The sequence below is a fragment of the Ranitomeya imitator genome, chromosome 2 (genome assembly GCF_032444005.1).
Source record: "Ranitomeya imitator isolate aRanImi1 chromosome 2, aRanImi1.pri, whole genome shotgun sequence".
Classification (NCBI taxonomy): domain Eukaryota; kingdom Metazoa; phylum Chordata; class Amphibia; order Anura; family Dendrobatidae; genus Ranitomeya; species Ranitomeya imitator.
The window spans coordinates 495,052,622-495,070,847 of NC_091283.1; the positions used below are offsets into that span (position 1 = coordinate 495,052,622).

General features: G+C 43.8%; 1 protein-coding gene across 2 annotated transcripts in view; it reads right to left on the bottom strand.

Moving 5' to 3' along the window:
• Nucleotides 1-8,260: 8,260 nt before the first annotated feature.
• The window catches only part of LOC138664641 (NXPE family member 2-like), a 245,655-nt gene continuing 235,689 nt past the window's right edge, over nucleotides 8,261-18,226 (bottom strand). Inside the window, exon 6 of one of the 2 annotated variants that reach the window (XM_069751524.1) lies at nucleotides 8,261-9,051. In XM_069751524.1, the coding sequence (XP_069607625.1) occupies nucleotides 8,516-9,051 (536 nt within the window). In that variant the 3' untranslated portion in view covers nucleotides 8,261-8,515. Of the gene's footprint in view, nucleotides 9,052-9,433; nucleotides 9,552-18,226 lie in introns of those variants that run through there. The other variant, XM_069751525.1, reaches the window with a different exon arrangement.

Here is an 18,226-nt window from a genome sequence, read left to right on the forward strand (position 1 = left end):
GCAGTGGGACAGGTGAGTATGAGGGATGGAGGGACGGGGGGACGGGGGATGAAGGAGGACATAAGCCGGCGCGCCAAGCAGGAGCGGGAGCGGGTGCGGAGAGATAAGCCTGCATACAGGGGGAAATATAAGCCATGCAGGGGGGAATATGAGCCATGCAGGGGGGAATATGAGCCATGCAGGGGGGAATATGAGCCATGCAGGGGGGAATATGAGCCATGCAGGGGGGAATATGAGCCATGCAGGGGGGAATTTGAGTCATGCAGGGGGGGAATATGAGCCATGCAGGGGGGGATATGAGCCATGCAGGGGGGGATATGAGCCATGCAGGGGGGGATATGAGCCATGCAGGGGGGAATATGAGCCATGCATACAGGGGGGAATATGAGCCATGCAGGGGGGACTATGAGCCATGCATACAGGGGCAGAAAATGAGCCATGCTTACAGGGGGGAATATAAGCCATGCATAGAGGGGGGGGATATGAGCCATGCATACAGGGGCGGACTATGAGCCATTCATACAGGGGGGAATATAAGCCATGCTTACAGGGGGGAATATAAGCCATGCATACAGGGGGGAATATAAGCCATTCATACAGGGGGGAATATAAGCCATGCATACAGGGGGGGGATATGAGCCATGCATAGGGGGGGGGGGAAATGAGCCATGCATACATGGGGAGATATGAGTCATGCATACAGGAGGGGGATCATTATACAGTATGGAGCAATGTGTGGCCATTATACACTATGGAGCATCATGTGTGGCCATTATACAGTATGAAGAACTGTGTGTGGCCATTATACAGTATGGAGCATCATGTGTGGTGGCCGTAATACAGTATTGAGCATCATGTGTGGCCATATTTTTGTTTGCTTATAATTTTTGTATATAAAACAGTGTGATCAGCAGTGCTAAATGGCTGCGGTTGGGACGTGGATATGGGTGTGACTAGTTGTGAAATGGGTCTGGTCAGAGGCGTGGCCTAAAATTTGCCGCGGTGCACTACGCGCGCCGCAAACTTAATACCTCCTTCCCTTCAAAAGTTGGGAGGTATGGTACCACATTTGCCAGATCACGGCAAGTGCCGCAAATCCCATAGGGAATGAATGAGGCCGAACGCAGTGTTGCCATAAGTGATCTGTTACGCGGCAGATGCAGAAAAACTGCCCGATCTGCTGCAAAAGGCGACTTTCACATCAGCGATTCTTGCCAAAGTCACTCCCATAGTGTCATACTCACCAAAAGGGGAGGCAGCGCTAAAAGTGCCTAGGGCAGCAGAAACTCTAAATACGGCCCTGGGGGGCTACATTATATTCTGTGGGGGGACTGCATTATACTCAAGGTACTACATTATATTATGGGGGGCTACATCATACTATATGAGGGGTTACAGTATACTCTATGGGGGGCTGCATTATATTCTGTGGTGGGGCTGCATTATTCTCTCAGGGGACTACATAATATTATGGGGGCTACATCATACTATATGAGGGGGCTACAGTATACTCTATGGGGGGGCTGCATTATATTCTGTGGTGGAACTGCATTCTCTCAAGGGACTACATTATATTCTGTGGTGGGTGGCATTACACTATATGGGGGGGGCTGCATTATACCCTATGGGGTGCTACATTATATTCTATGGTGGGGACTGCGTCATACCTGAGAGGGGACTGCATTATATTTTATGAGGGGGCTACATTATATTCTGTGAGGGGGCTACCCCAACCCTTGCTACATTATTAAGACGTGAACTACCTTATATTATACCCTGATATTAGCGCTTTTTACCGCACAATTGGTGGTCTTGTATCTATTTCTATGTAGCTACATAGTGGGCCCCAAGAATGATTTTCTCTGGTGGGCCCAAGGTGCTCCAGTCCGACGCTGGTTCTAACCATATATTCGGTGCAGGGCATGCAACTGAATCCATTTGACTTGTAAAGGCTGAGGGCTACTCAAAAGTTCTTCTTAATGAGATTACCAGCTTTAAACTGAAACAGGGGTGTATGATATCCTTATTATTAGCACACAAAACTAATTTAGCATATATTATTTCTCTTAAGTGTTAAACATATAAAATCATGCAGTTATTATAACTTCCTGTGTAAATAAATACATAAATCTATGTAAGAGGTTTTTGTTTAAATTCTGCTTTGAAATGGAAATTCTAAAGAAAAAATAATAGATAGACGTTAAATTTCACATTAATTCAAAAACAAAACAATTTAATTATCTTATACATATGTACAGTGCAGACCAAAAGTTTGGACACACCTTCTCATTTAAAGAGTTTACTGTATTTTCATGACTATAAAAATTGTACATTCACACTGAAGGCATCAAAACTATGAATTAACACATGTGGAATTATATACTTAACAAAAAAGTTTAAAACAACTGAAATTATGTCTTATATTCTAGGTTCTTCAAAGAAGCCACCTTTTGCTTTGATGACTGCTTTGCACACTCTTGGCGTTCTCTTGATGAGCTTCAAGAGGTAGTCACCGGGAATGGTCTTCACCTCACAGGTGTGCCCTGTCAGGTTTAATAAGTGGGATTTCTTATAAATGGGGTTGGGACCATCAGTGGTGTTGAGCAGAAGTCTGCTGGATATAGGGCTGATAGTCCTATTGAATAGACTTTTAGAATTTGTATTATGGCAAGAAAAAAACAGCTAAGTAACGAAAAATGAGTGGCCATCATTACTTTAAGAAATGAAGGTCAGTCAGTCCGAAAAATTGGGAAAACTTTGAAAGTGTCCCCAAGTGTAGTGGCAAAAACCATCAAGCGCTACAAAGAAACTGGCTCACATGTGGACCGCCCCAGGAAAGGAAGACGAAGAGTCACCTCTGCTTCTGAGGATAAATTTATCTGTGTCACCAGCCTCAGAAATCGCAGGTTAACAGCAGCTCAAATTAGAGACCAGGTCAATGCCACATAGAGTTCTAGCAGCAGATACATCTCTACAACAACTGTTAAGAGGAGACTTTGTGCAGCAGGCCTTCATGGTAAAATAGCTGCTAGGAAACCACTGCTAAGGACACACAACAAGCAGAAGAGACTTGTTTGGGCTAAAGAACACAAGGAATGGACATTAGACCAGTGGAAATCTGTGCTTTGGTCTGTTGAGGCCAAATTTGAGATCTTTGGTTCCAACCACCATGCCTTTGTGCAACGCAGAAAAGGTGAACGGATGGACTCTACATGCCTGGTTCCCACTGTGAAGCATGGAGGAGGAGGTGTGATGGTGTAGGGGGTGCTTTGCTGGTGACACTGTTGGGGATTTATTCAAAATTGAAGGCACACTGAACCAGCATGGCTACCATAGCATCTTGCAGCGGCATGCTATTCCATCCGGTTTGCGTTTAGTTGGACCATCATTTATTTTTCAACAGGACAATGACCCCTTCAGGCTGTGTAAGGGCTATTTGACCAAGAAGGAGAGTGATGGGGTGCTACGACAGATGACCTGGCCTCCACAGTCACCAGACCTGAACCCAATCGAAAGGGACAACAAGTGCTAAGCATCTCTGGAAAATCTTTCAAGATTGTTGGAAGACCATTCCCAGTGACTACCTCTTGAAGCTCATCAAGAGAATGCCAAGAGTGTGCAAAGCAGTCATCAAAGCAAAAGGTGGCTACTTTGAAGAACCTAGAATATAAGACATATTTTCAGTTGTTTCACACTTTTGTTAAGTATATAATTCCACATGTGTTAATTCATAGTTTTGATGCCTTCAGTGTGAATGTACAATTTTCATAGTCATGAAAATACAGAAAAATCTTTAAATGAGAAGGTGTATCCAAACTTTTGGTCTGTACTGTATATATTTAATCCGTGTATTTAATATAATTCTAAGTATAATTACTGGAGTAAATTTTAATTATTTCACTATACATATAAAAATACAGCATAAATATATGTATTTACTGTATACTGTATGAATATATGTCTACAAAACTGTAGAACTAGAGAATTACACTGTATAAAATAATTGCAGATTACTAAATAATACATTGTATAACACATTTACACAACATATAATATAATTACATTTTTAGCCAATTCCTAAATCAAATCTTAATTGTCGATGTCTTGAAAAACTATTTAAAATTGTAATTTTTTGACTTATAGATTCTTTGAAGAGCTCTGATAATGGAGTGTTCAGCTCACCCCCCATGCTCACATGTTTCTGTCTGTCAATTTCTGCCATTTTAACAGAGATGCAACTTCTTTAGAGGACTCCTGAATCTTTTGCTAGGGCTTGTAACAAATGTGTAATTTTCCTGGTACTTCACAGATTTGATTCTGGAGATAACTCAGTTTTGGAGATTTTGATTTTGGCTTTTGATAACATTTTACTCTGTTTTCAAAAACTTAGCATGATTTATTTTTCTTTCAAGATTCTCATGTTTTCTAGAAAAATCGAGGGATTGCGCACATTCAAATAAAGAATCTTTTTGTGACGCAATAACATGAGATACAGAATTTAGGAATCCAAATTTGTTTACAAAACAATTTATCATTGATTGTGTATTGAAATCTTTAATGACAGTTTTGTACAACCTTTCAAATTTGGACATGAATGTAAAAGTGCATTCTTTCCGGCCAATCCTTAATTTTAGAACAATGTCAATATCTTGATAATTTTCTTTTAATACACAGAATATCAAAATTTTTTATCTTCCTATATCGGTAATTTCTTCATGGATCTCATCATCATTCTGAATTTTCAAAAATAACCTGCTGGAAAAAGTTACTGGAAGCCACATTTTAAACAACTGATTTTTCTCCTCATTAGTTAAATCAAACTTATCAGCAAAACTCTCAAATACAGTTAGGGCCAGAAGTATTTGGACAGTGACACAAGTTTTGTTATTTTAGCTGTTTACAAAAACATGTTCAGAAATACAATTATATATATAATATGGGCTGAAAGTGCACACTCCCAGCTGCAATATGATAGTTTCCACATCCAAATCGGAGAAAGGGTTTAGGAATCATAGCTCTGTAATGCATAGCGTCCTCTTTTTCAAGGGACCAAAAGTAATTGGACAATGGACTCTAAGGGCTGCAATTAACTCTGAAGGCGTCTCCCTCGTTAACCTGTAATCAATGAAGTAGTTAAAAGGTCAGGGGTGGATTCCAGGTGTGTGGTTTTGCATTTGGAAGCTGTTGCTGTGAGCAGACAACATGCGGTCAAAGGAACTCTCAATTGAGGTGAAGCAGAACATCCTGAGGCTGAAAAAAAAGAAAAAATCCATCAGAGAGATAGCAGACATGCTTGGAGTAGCAAAATCAACAGTTGGGTACATTCTGAGAAAAAAGGAATTGACTGGTGAGCTTGGGAACTCAAAAAGGCCTGGGCGTCCACGGATGACAACAGTGGTGGATGATCGCCGCATACTTAATGTGGTGAAGAAGAACCCGTTCACAACATCAACTGAAGTCCAGAACACTCTCAGTGAAGTAGGTGTATCTGTCTCTAAGTCAACAGTAAAGAGAAGACTCCATGACAGTAAATACAAAGGGTTCACATCTAGATGCAAACCATTCATCAATACCAAAAATAGACAGGCCAGAGTTAAATTTGCAGAAAAACACCTCAAGAAGCCAGCTCAGTTCTGGAAAAGTATTCTATGGACAGATGAGACAAAGATCAACCTGTACCAGAATGATGGGAAGAAAAAAGTTTGGAGAAGAAAGGGAATGGCACATGATCCAAGGCACACCACATCCTCTGTAAAACATGGTGGAGGCAACGTGATGGCATGGGCATGCATGGCTTTCAATGGCACTGGGTCACTTGTGTTTATTGATGACATAAGAGCAGACAAGAGTAGCCGGATGAATTCTGAAGTGTACCGGGATATACTTTCAGCCCAGATTCAGCCAAATGCTGCAAAGTTGATTGGACGGCGCTTCATAGTACAGATGGACAATGACCCCAAGCATACAGCCAAAGCTACCCAGGAGTTCATGAGTGCCAAAAAGTGGAACATTCTGCAATGGCCAAGTCAATCTCCAGATCTAAACCCAATTGATCATGCATTTCACTTGCTCAAATCCAGACTTAAGACGGAAAGACCCACAAACAAGCAAGACCTGAAGGCTGCGGCTGTAAAGGCCTGGCAAAGCATTAAGAAGGAGGAATCCCAGCGTTTGGTGATGTCCATGGGTTCCAGACTTAAGGCAGTGATTGCCTCCAAAGGATTTGCAACAAAATATTGAAAATAAAAATATTTTGTTTGGGTTATGTTTATTTGTCCAATTACTTTTGACCTCCTAAAATGTGGAGTGTTTGTAAAGAAATGTGTACAATTCCTACATTTTCTATCAGATATTTTTGTTCAACCCTTCAAATTAAACGTTACAATCTGCACTTGAATTCTGTTGTAGAGGTTTCATTTCAAATCCAATGTGGTGGCATGCAGAGCCCAACTCGCGAAAATTGTGTCACTGTCCAAATATTTCTGGCCCTAACTGTATCTCTGAATTTCTGCACACATGGATTTTGTGATCATGTGCAGGAATGATTTTGCATAATTTTAACAAGTTTTTTCTAGCTTTAGTTTGGAGGAGTTGGGCCTCTGAGTCGTCTTCTATTTTTAGTGGTCTTTGTACATCTGTTCCTTGTACGTCATCTTCGTCACTTCTCATGTCTCTTCCCCCTTTTCCTCCATCTTTTTTTACATCATGAGACACAAGATCACCTTAAGTGGCCATTACAGACATGTGCCTCACATCTTGTTCACTCTCCACATTACAGTTAATTTTGGGAACATCACTAGTATCATCTGATACTATTTTTACATGGTCATTTTTGGATTTCTCTGACACAAACTTATGAAATACGTCAACCAAATGTAAAATATTTTTAAATTTCTCTTTTTCACTGGATATTAGCTTAGAATCTATCTTTAGATTTACTATCTTGCATTCTGCATATAAGCTCAGCCAAAACATTTCTAGATTAGATTTGTAGAAAGTTACAAAATTCCAGCTGACTTGACTTAGCATACGAATTAATTAAATCCATTTTTCTTACCTTGAAATATCTCAGCTTGTAGTTTCTTTGTTGAACAACGCTGGGCTCTGGTCATCAGCAAGTCTTCCGGCACTCGTAATGCTAGTGCTTGTCAATCCGTCTGGCACCTGTTAGTCCTTACTCATACATTCTGTGTCTGATCCTTGTGACTTGAAGTTTTGTAGTGGAATTCCTGAAAACTTCCAAAATTGACATTTAGCGAAGCTCTCCTCGTCCCCGTGTGCAAGGAGAAGGAAATCGACGCAAATATAGCACAAAAAAATGAAATCTGGCTTGCTTGGCCAAAGGTAAATATGCTTATTTTGCACATTTATTTAATCAGGACTCTTTACCAGATGCGTTACTCTTGAAGAAAAAATGTCATGATATTTTCATAAAAAATGTAGTGGTTTATTGAATTGTCCACAGAAAAACTACATTGCAGTAAAACATAAAATAGGTGAAATAGTTACGAACAGATTATCCGTTTGTTCCTCATGGTTCCAGAGATCGTAAAAAACATCTGTCTTTCTGTCATGGAATATAAGTCATCATGGCTACCAGTTGTTCATTCCTTCTGTGAGTTGTCTGAAGTCCATGGAGAATGAAGGAGAAGCAGGCAGGAGGTGACAGCCCCCACGTGACAGCCCCATCCTCCTACAAAGAGCTGTGATTATATATGTGTCCCATAGAGCACATGTTATCTCTATATGGTGTTGAGCTAAGTATACAGAAATAACTCATGTAATGTCCACAAGAGGCAATGTGCTCAGTACAGAAATGAGAATAAGAATAATTCAATAAATAATTAATATTTAACACACACCTGTGGATTTCATCATCTATTGATACTAAAAACCCATGTATTGTACCATTGTACAGTTTATGTTTGGTCAATTTGTTATGTATTGGCGTTATATTTTTTGTATAAATACATTTTGATCTAATTTTATTGGCTATGTAGACTCTATTTTCTCCGTGATTATTCATCATATAACTTTATAAAAACCATCCCAACACACAGGGTACTGGAGGAAACTTCTGGTTTTACATCACTGATGCCATCATGCACAGTGACACGAATCTCCCCTCCATCACTTCACCAGTGACTCTGTAAAAAAAAAATATATATATACACACACACACACACACACACACACACACACATACACACACAAATCTATACATGGCATTCCCTATTCTAATAATTCTAGTAAGAGGAATGTCTGTCTAAAAAAAATTGCATTTTATTGTTATTTATTGATAGAGCACCATTGAATCCATGGTGCTATACATGAGAAGGGGTTACATGCAAAATACAAATATAGATTACAGTAAACAAACTAAAAATGGCAGACAGGTACAGAGGAGAGAGGGTTGCATGTTATGTTTCTGGCAAAATCACAAAGAATAATCTTCTAAATGTTTGCTTCATTGGCCAAGAATAAAAATAATGCAATAACACATACATTAATATAATCAACAAATGTAGGAAAGAAATAAATGGATTTGATTCTTAATGACCATTTCTGGTGGGTGGACATTATATGATCCATAGGCTATGGTCATGTCCCAAGCATCAATTATGCCAATGTTAAGTCCCTTGAAGATGTCCTTTACCAAGAGATATTGAATGTATCCATGAAAATCACTAAATCGTTCAACATCATTATTCATTTCTCTGGTGTTTTCTGACTTTATGATGACTTTGGTATCCGGGCTTCTTAAAAATAAATGTTCAATGGATTTGCGAATATTAAGAACTCTTCTGATGAACAGGTCAAGAGGAAACGGTCGGAAATGTTGTCCTACAGAAATTACTATTACAGTGTTAGCACCTCCACCAATTCGGTCAATTTCATTAGTGATATAGGCATGGTCCTTCACTGAAAAGAAGCTCCGAGTAACAAAGGGGTGTCCATGCTTCTTCCACTGGATGAAAATATGATTTGTCAAATCAAATTCTAAATGTGTCTTATGCCAACCAGTTCCATGATTATTAAACAACTTAAGTGCTGCAAAGGAGAGGTAACAAATGTGGTACTTTTAAAGACAGAAGTTATTAAACTAAATTTTGATATTAGTTAAATAAAATGTAAGGACATTAACATTATTCACTGAAATATTCTAAATACAATGTTCTTAAAATAATCAATTCAATTACAATTCAATTACAGATTTACAACTTACTTTATTACTTAACTTTATTATAATTCTAAAATAATATTTGTTCATGCACCAATCAGGCCTTTTTTTAATTTCACCACCAGAGTAGTACTAATGTATCTTCCCCATTTGTAGTTGAATACTTACCAGCTACCATCTTCTGCTGTTCTCGGCACTGCGCCAGTCATCTTTTTATAGTTGTGAACTGCCAGATTTCTCCAGTGTTTGCTGGACAGGAAGTCATAAGTCTATGCGAGCCAGAACAAGGCTAACATTGAGAGCTTGAGCTCTGACTTCAATTAGTAAGGAGGTGCAGTCACAAGATGGTGGGTCAGGACCGGAATGGTGCCTGGAAGAGCAGAAGATGGGAGGCTGGTAAATATTTTAGCAGCAGTGAACAGACATTAGTGATACCACTCCGGCAGTGAAATATTCTAATAATTCTGTAGTGGTGCTTTAAATTCTTTACATACTTTATTAGATTATATAATTTACATAGAGAACATCTACCTACTTGTGGCAATTTCAAATTCACAAATTTACTTAATCTACTCAGTTTGGAAAACCTCTTTATTGCCTATCTCCAGCATTGGCGTGGACTTGCTAATTACAAGGACCTTGACCACTTAGACCCCACTGATCCCAAAACCAGGTTTCAGAAATGCCCCATTAAAATGAAGAAAAAGCCTGGTATTTACACCACTGCTGCATTTTATTTTCTATGAGACTGTGGGAGATAACCAAGCAAAATAATTAGCTATCTAGTCACAAATAGTTGGAGTCCAATTAATCAAACCACCAGTGATCAGCAGGTTAGAGAAATATGTAGGGCACTGAGAAATAAATCATGATCAACCTTAGCACATACTTAAAAAATGCCAGAAACAAAGAAAAATAATTATGCAATATCATAGGGATCACCATATAAATTCAATTATATTAATATTGATGACAAAAAGGGCAACAAAGCAAATTAAAAATCCAAAGGCTGTGTGTTCAAAGAACTATGTGTTAGGGCTAGCGGAACGCACCGAGTAGAAATAGATATTTATTATAAATGGTGCGTTCGCAGCCCGGGGTCCACCGTGCTGGGAGAACCTGCTGCTAGTGAATGGTGGCACTGTTTGGCGGTATAGACTAGCTCTGTTACCTCACAGAGCAGCCGCGAGAGGAAAGCACTGCGCCCTGTTAGCCTCACAGGGGCACAAGCTTACTGCCAAGCTGATAGCAGTCTGTGGTTATACAACATGCAATCTCCTCACCGGAGAAGCCGGTATTCTAGGGGCTTATTTCAGCCGGGTCCCTGAACACACTCATACAATCTCCTCACCGGAGGTGCCGGTATTCCAGGGGCTTATTTCAGCCGGGTCCCTGAACACACTCATACAATCTCCTCACCGGAGGTGCCGGTATTCTAGGGGCTTATTTCAGCCGGGTCCCTGAACACACTTATGCATAACCACACTGGCGCAAAGCACATTTGACTTGATACTAGCGCATGGCCGTGCGGCCATGCGAGCCTTAAATAGTTGCAGCATGTTTAGGACCTTACAAAGAAGGACCAATGGAGTGCTGCAGCACCTGAGCATGTGACCCTGGATCTCCACTGAGAGATCTCGCCCTGGGCATGCTCAGAGTGCAAAGCAGGATTTAGTCCTAGCAGCTACAAGGACCTTAGCTGCAGTATCTGATCATGTGACCCTCGATCTCCACTGAGAGATCTTACTCAGGGCATGCTCAGAATGTGAAAAGCAGGACTTAGCCCCAGAAGCGTCCGCTCGCTGCTGCCCAGCACTGACTTCAATGGGAGAAGCAGGAAACACAGCAGTAACTCTTAGCACAGAGTCAGACTGAGCGAGACGCTGAGATCGACGTCTCTGCTGAGCAGGCTCCACTGCGGCAGGAGAAGAATGGGAGACCGCAGCGGAGATGGCCCGAGATTCCCCCTGTGCAGAGGCAGGAACTCGACCCCTAACATTACCCCCCCTCCTAGGGCCCCCCCCTCCTTGGGCCTCGCTACGTTCGAAGGCAGCAATGAGCTGCAGAGCCCGAATGTGCTCAGCAGGCTCCCAGGACCTATCCTCAGGGCCGTAACCCTTCCAGTCCACCAAATAAAATTTTTTGCAACGTACCACCTTGCACCCCAAAATAGCGTTTACCTCGTAATCGTCCGTAGACGAACCCGATGTCCCAGCAGATGACTCGGAAAACCGGGACATATACACGGGTTTCAAGAGGGACACATGAAAGGTGTCCGTGATACCCAGGCGTGGCGGAAGGGCCAAACGATAGACCACAGGATTAACCTGTTTGAGGACCTTGAATGGACCCAAGTAGCGAGGAGCAAACTTAGTGGACTCAACTCGCAGCCTGTTGTTACGGGCGGAGAGCCACACCAAGTCGCCAGGAGCAAAGGTCGGAGCGGGGCACCGATGTGCATCGGCGGAGGACCTCATTCTCTCCTTGGAGGCCCGAATGGCTTCCTGAGTGCGGTCCCAAATATCCCGTGCCTCCACAGCCCAGTCTGCCACCCTGAAGTCGGCGGAAGACATGGGCATAGGCACAGGTACCCGCGGATGCTGACCATAGTTGAGGAGGAATGGCGTTTGTCCAGTGGAGTCAGCTACGGCATTGTTCAGTGCAAACTCTGCCCACGATAGCAAGGATGCCCAGTCATCCTGCCTGGCTGAAACAAAATGTCGCAGGTATGTGACCAAGGTCTGGTTGGCCCTCTCTACCAACCCATTCGTCTCGGGATGATATGCGGAAGAGAGATTCAACTCAATGCTGAGAAGACGACAAAGCTCTCTCCAGAACCGAGACGCAAACTGGGGACCCCGGTCACTGACAATTTTGTCTGGCATACCATGTAGGCGGAAGATGTGTTTTATGAACAACGCTGCCAAGGCCCGTGCAGAAGGTAACCGTGGTAGCGGCACCAAATGCACCATTTTTGAGAAATGATCGGTGATGACCCAAATGATGGTACAGCCGTGAGACTTGGGTAAACCCACAACAAAGTCCATCCCGACCATCTCCCAGGGCCTATCTGCCACCGGCAAGGGATAGAGTAACCCAGCTGGCCTTTGACGAGGAGATTTATTTTTGGCGCAGGAGACACACGCTTGAATATAATCTCTGACATCCCGGACCATATGTGGCCACCAGTACGTCCTCGCCAGTAGCTCAGATGTCCTCTTTGTCCCAAAGTGTCCACCCACCCTGGACGAATGAGCCCAAGAGAGAACCTCCGGTCGCAAATTAATGGGCACAAAAGTCTTGCCGGGAGGCACAGACTCAAGCGAAACCGGTGCTACGGTTCTCAGGCTCTCTGAAGGGACAATAAGCCGAGGCTCCCCCTCTTCCTCCTCAGATGACACAACAGAGCGAGAGAGAGCGTCTGCACGAATGTTCTTCTCCCCAGCGAGATAACGAAGGGTGAAGTGGAACCGGGAGAAGAACAAGGACCATCTGGCCTGGCGAGAATTTAGCCGCTGGGCTGTTTGCAGGTATAACAAATTTTTGTGGTCCGTGAAGACCTGAAAGGGAAAACGAGCCCCCTCCAAGAGATGTTTCGACTCCGAGAAAGCCAGCTTCATCGCTAGCAACTCCCTGTCCCCAATGGAATAATTCCTCTCCGCAGGTGTGAAGGTCTTGGAGAAGAAGAAGCACGGATGCTTCCGACCTTGAGCATCCTTTTGGAAGAGGACTGCTCCTGCACCAACGGAAGAGGCATCCACCTCCATTATGAACGGCTTATCAACATCGGGACGATGCAAGATGGGAGCGCTAGCAAAACGGGATTTAATAGAAGAAAAGGCCCTGGAGACCTCTTCAGACCACAATTTGGGATTCGCTCCCTTCTTGGTGAGGGCTACCAAGGGAGCTACCAAAGTTGAGAAGTGGGGAATGAACTGGCGGTAATAATTAATGAACCCCATAAAGCGCTGCACCGCTTTAAGAGAATGGGGTTCTTGCCAGTCCATCACAGCCTGTAGTTTGGCAGGATCCATAGCCAATCCCTGGGCGGAGATGATATAGCCCAGGAAAGGTAAAGACTCCTGCTCAAACATACACTTCTCCAACTTTGTGTAGAGAGAATTTGCCCATAAGAGGTCGAAGACTCTGCCAACATCTCTCCGGTGGGAGTCAATATCTGGAGAAAAGATGAGAATATCATCCAGATAGACTACGACCGAGGTGGAAAGCATATCCCAGAAGATGTCGTTGACAAAGTCTTGGAAAACGGCTGGGGCATTACAGAGCCCGAAGGGCATCACCAGATACTCATAGTGCCCATCTATGGTGTTAAACGCAGTCTTCCATTCGTCCCCCTCACGGATGCGAATCAGGTTATAAGCACCCCGAGAATCCAATTTGGTAAATACCTTAGCTCCCCTTAGCCTATCAAAAAGCTCAGAAATCAGGGGCAGCGGATACTTATTTTTAACGGTGATGGCGTTAAGACCCCTATAATCTATGCAAGGACGTAATTCTCCATTCTTCTTCTGCACGAAGAAGAACCCTGCCCCTGCTGGTGACACTGACTTCCTAATGAACCCTCTTGCCAAATTCTCCTGGATGTATTGGGACATGGCCTCCGTTTCCGGAAGAGAGAGGGGATAGACATGTCCCCGAGGAGGTTCTGCTCCAGGCAAGAGATCTATAGGACAGTCATAGGGGCGGTGAGGTGGAAGGGTCTCCGCAGCCTTTTTGGAGAAGACGTCTGCATAGGACCAATAGTATTTGGGGAGAGAAGAGAGATCTGCGGGTATCTCAGTGGTGGAAACCTGAACGCACTCTTTCACACATCTGCCCTTACAGGATTCACTCCAACCCAATATCCTCCCAGAGGACCACTCAATATGTGGGGAGTGGAAACGGAGCCAGGGTATTCCCAGCAGAATCTCATCCATTCCCTCGGGAAGGACAAGAAGGGAAACTATCTCCTGGTGGGATGGGGACATAGCTAACGTGAAAGGGACAGTCTGGTGTGTGATCTGAGATGGAAGTGTTGACCCGTTCACTACTCTGACAGTCACCGGTTTGGCGAGCATCACCAGAGGTATTGCATGGCGCAGAGCAAAAGCCGAGGACATGAAATTCCCCTCAGCTCCGGAGTCCACACAAAGCTCGACTGTCAGAGAGTGAGAGCCTAATATGATTGTCCCCTTAAAGGACAGCTTGGAGGAAAAAGCCGCTGTGTCTAGAGAACCTCCTCCAAGGGTCACTAGACACGGTCGTTTACCCAACCGCCGTGGACATTTATTGGCATAATGTCCCTCTTGTTGGCAATTTCTGCAAACCACGGGTACTCGAGCGGTCCGAGACTTAGGTCCCGCTCGAGAGACCTCCATGGCCTCATGGGAGTCGAGCGCCTGAACGGAAGATTCTAGAGGTCTGGCAAAGGTGGGAGCCAGCCGAAACCTCTGCCTACACTGGGCCCGCTCCAACCTCCGCTCGTTAAAACGGAGGTCGATGTGGGTAGATAGAGAAATAAGCTCCTCCAGTGTGGCGGGAATCTCCCTGGTGGCCAAGGCGTCCTTCACATGGTCTGCCAGTCCTCTCCAGAACACCGGAATAAGGACTTTATCCGGCCACTCCAGCTCCGAGACCAGAGTCCGGAATTGAACGGCGAACTGGCTGACCATGGACAAACCCTGGGTTGTAGCCAACAATTGGAGCGCGGTATCGTGGGTGACACGAGGTCCCAAAAAGACCTGTTTCAGAGCGTCCAAGAAGAGAGGAGCACTCTGTACCACATGATCATTGCGCTCCCATAGCGGCGTTGCCCACTCCAACGCCCTGCCCGATAAAAGGGATAAAATAAATCCCACTTTCGCCCGTTCCGTAGGAAAACGTGCAGCCAGAAGCTCAAGATGTATAGAGTACTGACTCACGAATCCCCGACATTGTTTACTGTCACCAGCAAACTTGTCTGGAAGCGGGAGACGGGATAAAGTTGGAGCAGGGGTGGCAGAGGACAAACTGGCTGCAGCTACACTTGCAGCCTGAACAGCGACTGCGGTAACATCCACAGCTGAGGTTGTGCGCTCGAGAGCCGCCAACCTACCCTCCAGCTGCTGGATGAACCGCTGTAAACGCTGACCGTCCGCCATTTACTAGCCAGACCCTGGCGCTAGTATACTGTTAGGGCTAGCGGAGCACACCGAGTAGAAATAGATATTTATTATAAATGGTGCGTTCGCAGCCCGGGGTCCACCGTGCAGGGAGAACCTGCTGCTAGTGAATGGTGGCACTGTTTGGCGGTATAGACTAGCTCTGTTACCTCACAGAGCAGCCGCGAGAGGAAAGCACTGCGCCCTGTTAGCCTCACAGAAGCACAAGCTTACTGCCAAGCTGATAGCAGTCTGTGGTTATACAACATGCAATCTCCTCACCGGAGAAGCCGGTATTCTAGGGGCTTATTTCAGCCGGGTCCCTGAACACACTCATACAATCTCCTCACCGGAGGTGCCGGTATTCTAGGGGCTCATTTCAGCCGGGTCCCTGAACACACTTATGCATAACCACACTGGCGCAAAGCACATATGACTTGATACTAGCGCATGGCCGTGCGGCCATGCGAGCCTTAAATAGTTGCAGCATGTTTAGGACCTTACAAAGAAGGACCAATGGAGTGCTGCAGCACCTGAGCATGTGACCCTGGATCTCCACTGAGAGATCTCGCCCTGGGCATGCTCAGAGTGCAAAGCAGGATTTAGTCCTAGCAGCTACAAGGACCTTAGCTGCAGTATCTGATCATGTGACCCTCGATCTCCACTGAGAGATCTTACTCAGGGCATGCTCAGAATGTGAAAAGCAGGACTTAGCCCCAGAAGCGTCCGCTCGCTGCTGCCCAGCACTGACTTCAATGGGAGAAGCAGGAAACGCAGCAGTAACTCTTAGCACAGAGTCAGACTGAGCGAGACGCAGGGATCGACGTCTCTGCTGAGCAGGCTCCACTGCGGCAGGAGAAGAATGGGAGACCGCAGCGGAGATGGCCCGAGATTCCTCCTGTGCAGAGGCAGGAACTCGACCCCTAACACTATGTAAGGATACTATTTGACCTTAACTGTCATATGATGATAATTCACAGGAACCCCATCAAAATAAATATACATATGCCTAGATTGAAATACAGTCACTTGAACAAGCATAAAAAAATAATGAAGAGCAGATATCATAAAATCACATACCACGCTACGAAATAATGATAATCAGGACAATGAAATTCATTTTGGTGTCATAGTGGCCAAATAGTTGACTAAATAGCCTTCTAAAAAACCCGTGGCATATTAATAATTTCAAGCAATAAGGTGCTGACACAATGAATGCTGATATCAATAAACACATTGGACCACCAAGAGGAAGGCAATATCTATCCATAAAGAAGGATGATAAATACAAGGGGCCCGTGAAAAGAGGCAAAAATAGGTAGAGAAAGTGAGACCTTACAAGTATCACCACCTTATCTGTGATTTTCTTAGGGAAAGACCAGAGCAATATTGTTCAAAGTTCAGCATAATGTTATCATTATACAGTATGTTGACAAATTGCCAAAAGCAAAAAAATCAACTATTTGGGCACTATGACATCAAACTGAACTTCATTGTCCTGATTATTATTATTTGGCAGCGTAGTATGTGACGTTATTATATTTGTTCTTCATTATTTTTTATGCTGGCTTAAGTGACCGTTATTTCAATCTAGGCATATTTATTTTGATGGGTTTCCAGTGAATTGCTATCATCTGGCAGTTGAGGTCAATTGTAACCACAGTAACTTTACTGTAGGTACACTTAGGTCTTTCTACACATGGCCTTTGGCTTGTTAATTACTTTGATACGTGTTTTGCCCTTAAATGAATTTATATGGTGATCCATATGCAATTGCATAATTTTTTTTTTCTTTCTTTTCAAGTGACTAGCAGGTTATCGCATATTTCAAGCTGCAACCTAGCCAAGTGTCAAGATGAGATGCGGCTGGAAAAAAAAAACACGTGCCAGAGGAATAGTTTTGTAAGCAAACATACCTGTTCTGCTCACTCAGCTGCAGAGCTTCATGCTTCGTCAGTCTCTGTGTGCTGCTGTAAAGCTGTTAGACTAATTCAGCAGAATGGGTTTACAAATGAGCACTAATAAATTACAATAGCAACCCTATTTCCCAGCCAATAATAATAATAGTAATAATTAAAAATATATATATACTAGACAAAGGAAATTGAAATGACTAAAGAATGGAGAGTGGCTAACCACTCAGGACTTATAAAAAAAACAAAAAACCACCATATAGGAGTTCAAAAAAATATATAAAGTAAATATATAAAACAATCTATACACAAAATAGGTATAATAAAATATGCCTTTATTATCTCAGATCTTTATTACCTCAGATCTCTCCTAATATAATACAAAACAAGCTGCCCACTCTTCTTCTCCCACCTGCTCTGTCTTTCTCTGTTTCTCCTCACTGCTGGAGACATATCTCCCAATCCTGGACCCCCACAGCTCATACCTCCCATTGCTACCCCTTCCTACCTCTCTCAACCCAATATATACACCCGAAATCTTGCCCACCTCAAATCCGTGCCCATGACGCTCACCACCCTGCACCCTCTCTCTGGATTACTATGGGATGCCCGCTCCATCTGCAATAAACTCCATGTGATTCACGACCTCTTTACCTCTCGTAATCTTATCTTTGTGGGCATCACCGAAACATGGCTGACATCCTCTGACACAGCCTCCCCCGCTGCACTATGTTACGGTGGCCTCTACTTCACCCACACTCCTCGCTCTGGCAATAAACATGGTGGAGGAGTGGGCCTTCTCCTTTCATCCAACTGTACCTTTAACCCAATCCCACCTCTACCCTCCCTTATCCTCCCTTCTTTTGAAGTCCACACTGTCCGCAGCTACTCCCCCTACAATCTCCAAATGACCTTCATATATCGACCTCCGGGTCCGACCACTGCCTTTATTGACCAATTCTCCACCTGGCTCCTTCACTTTCTCTCTGCTG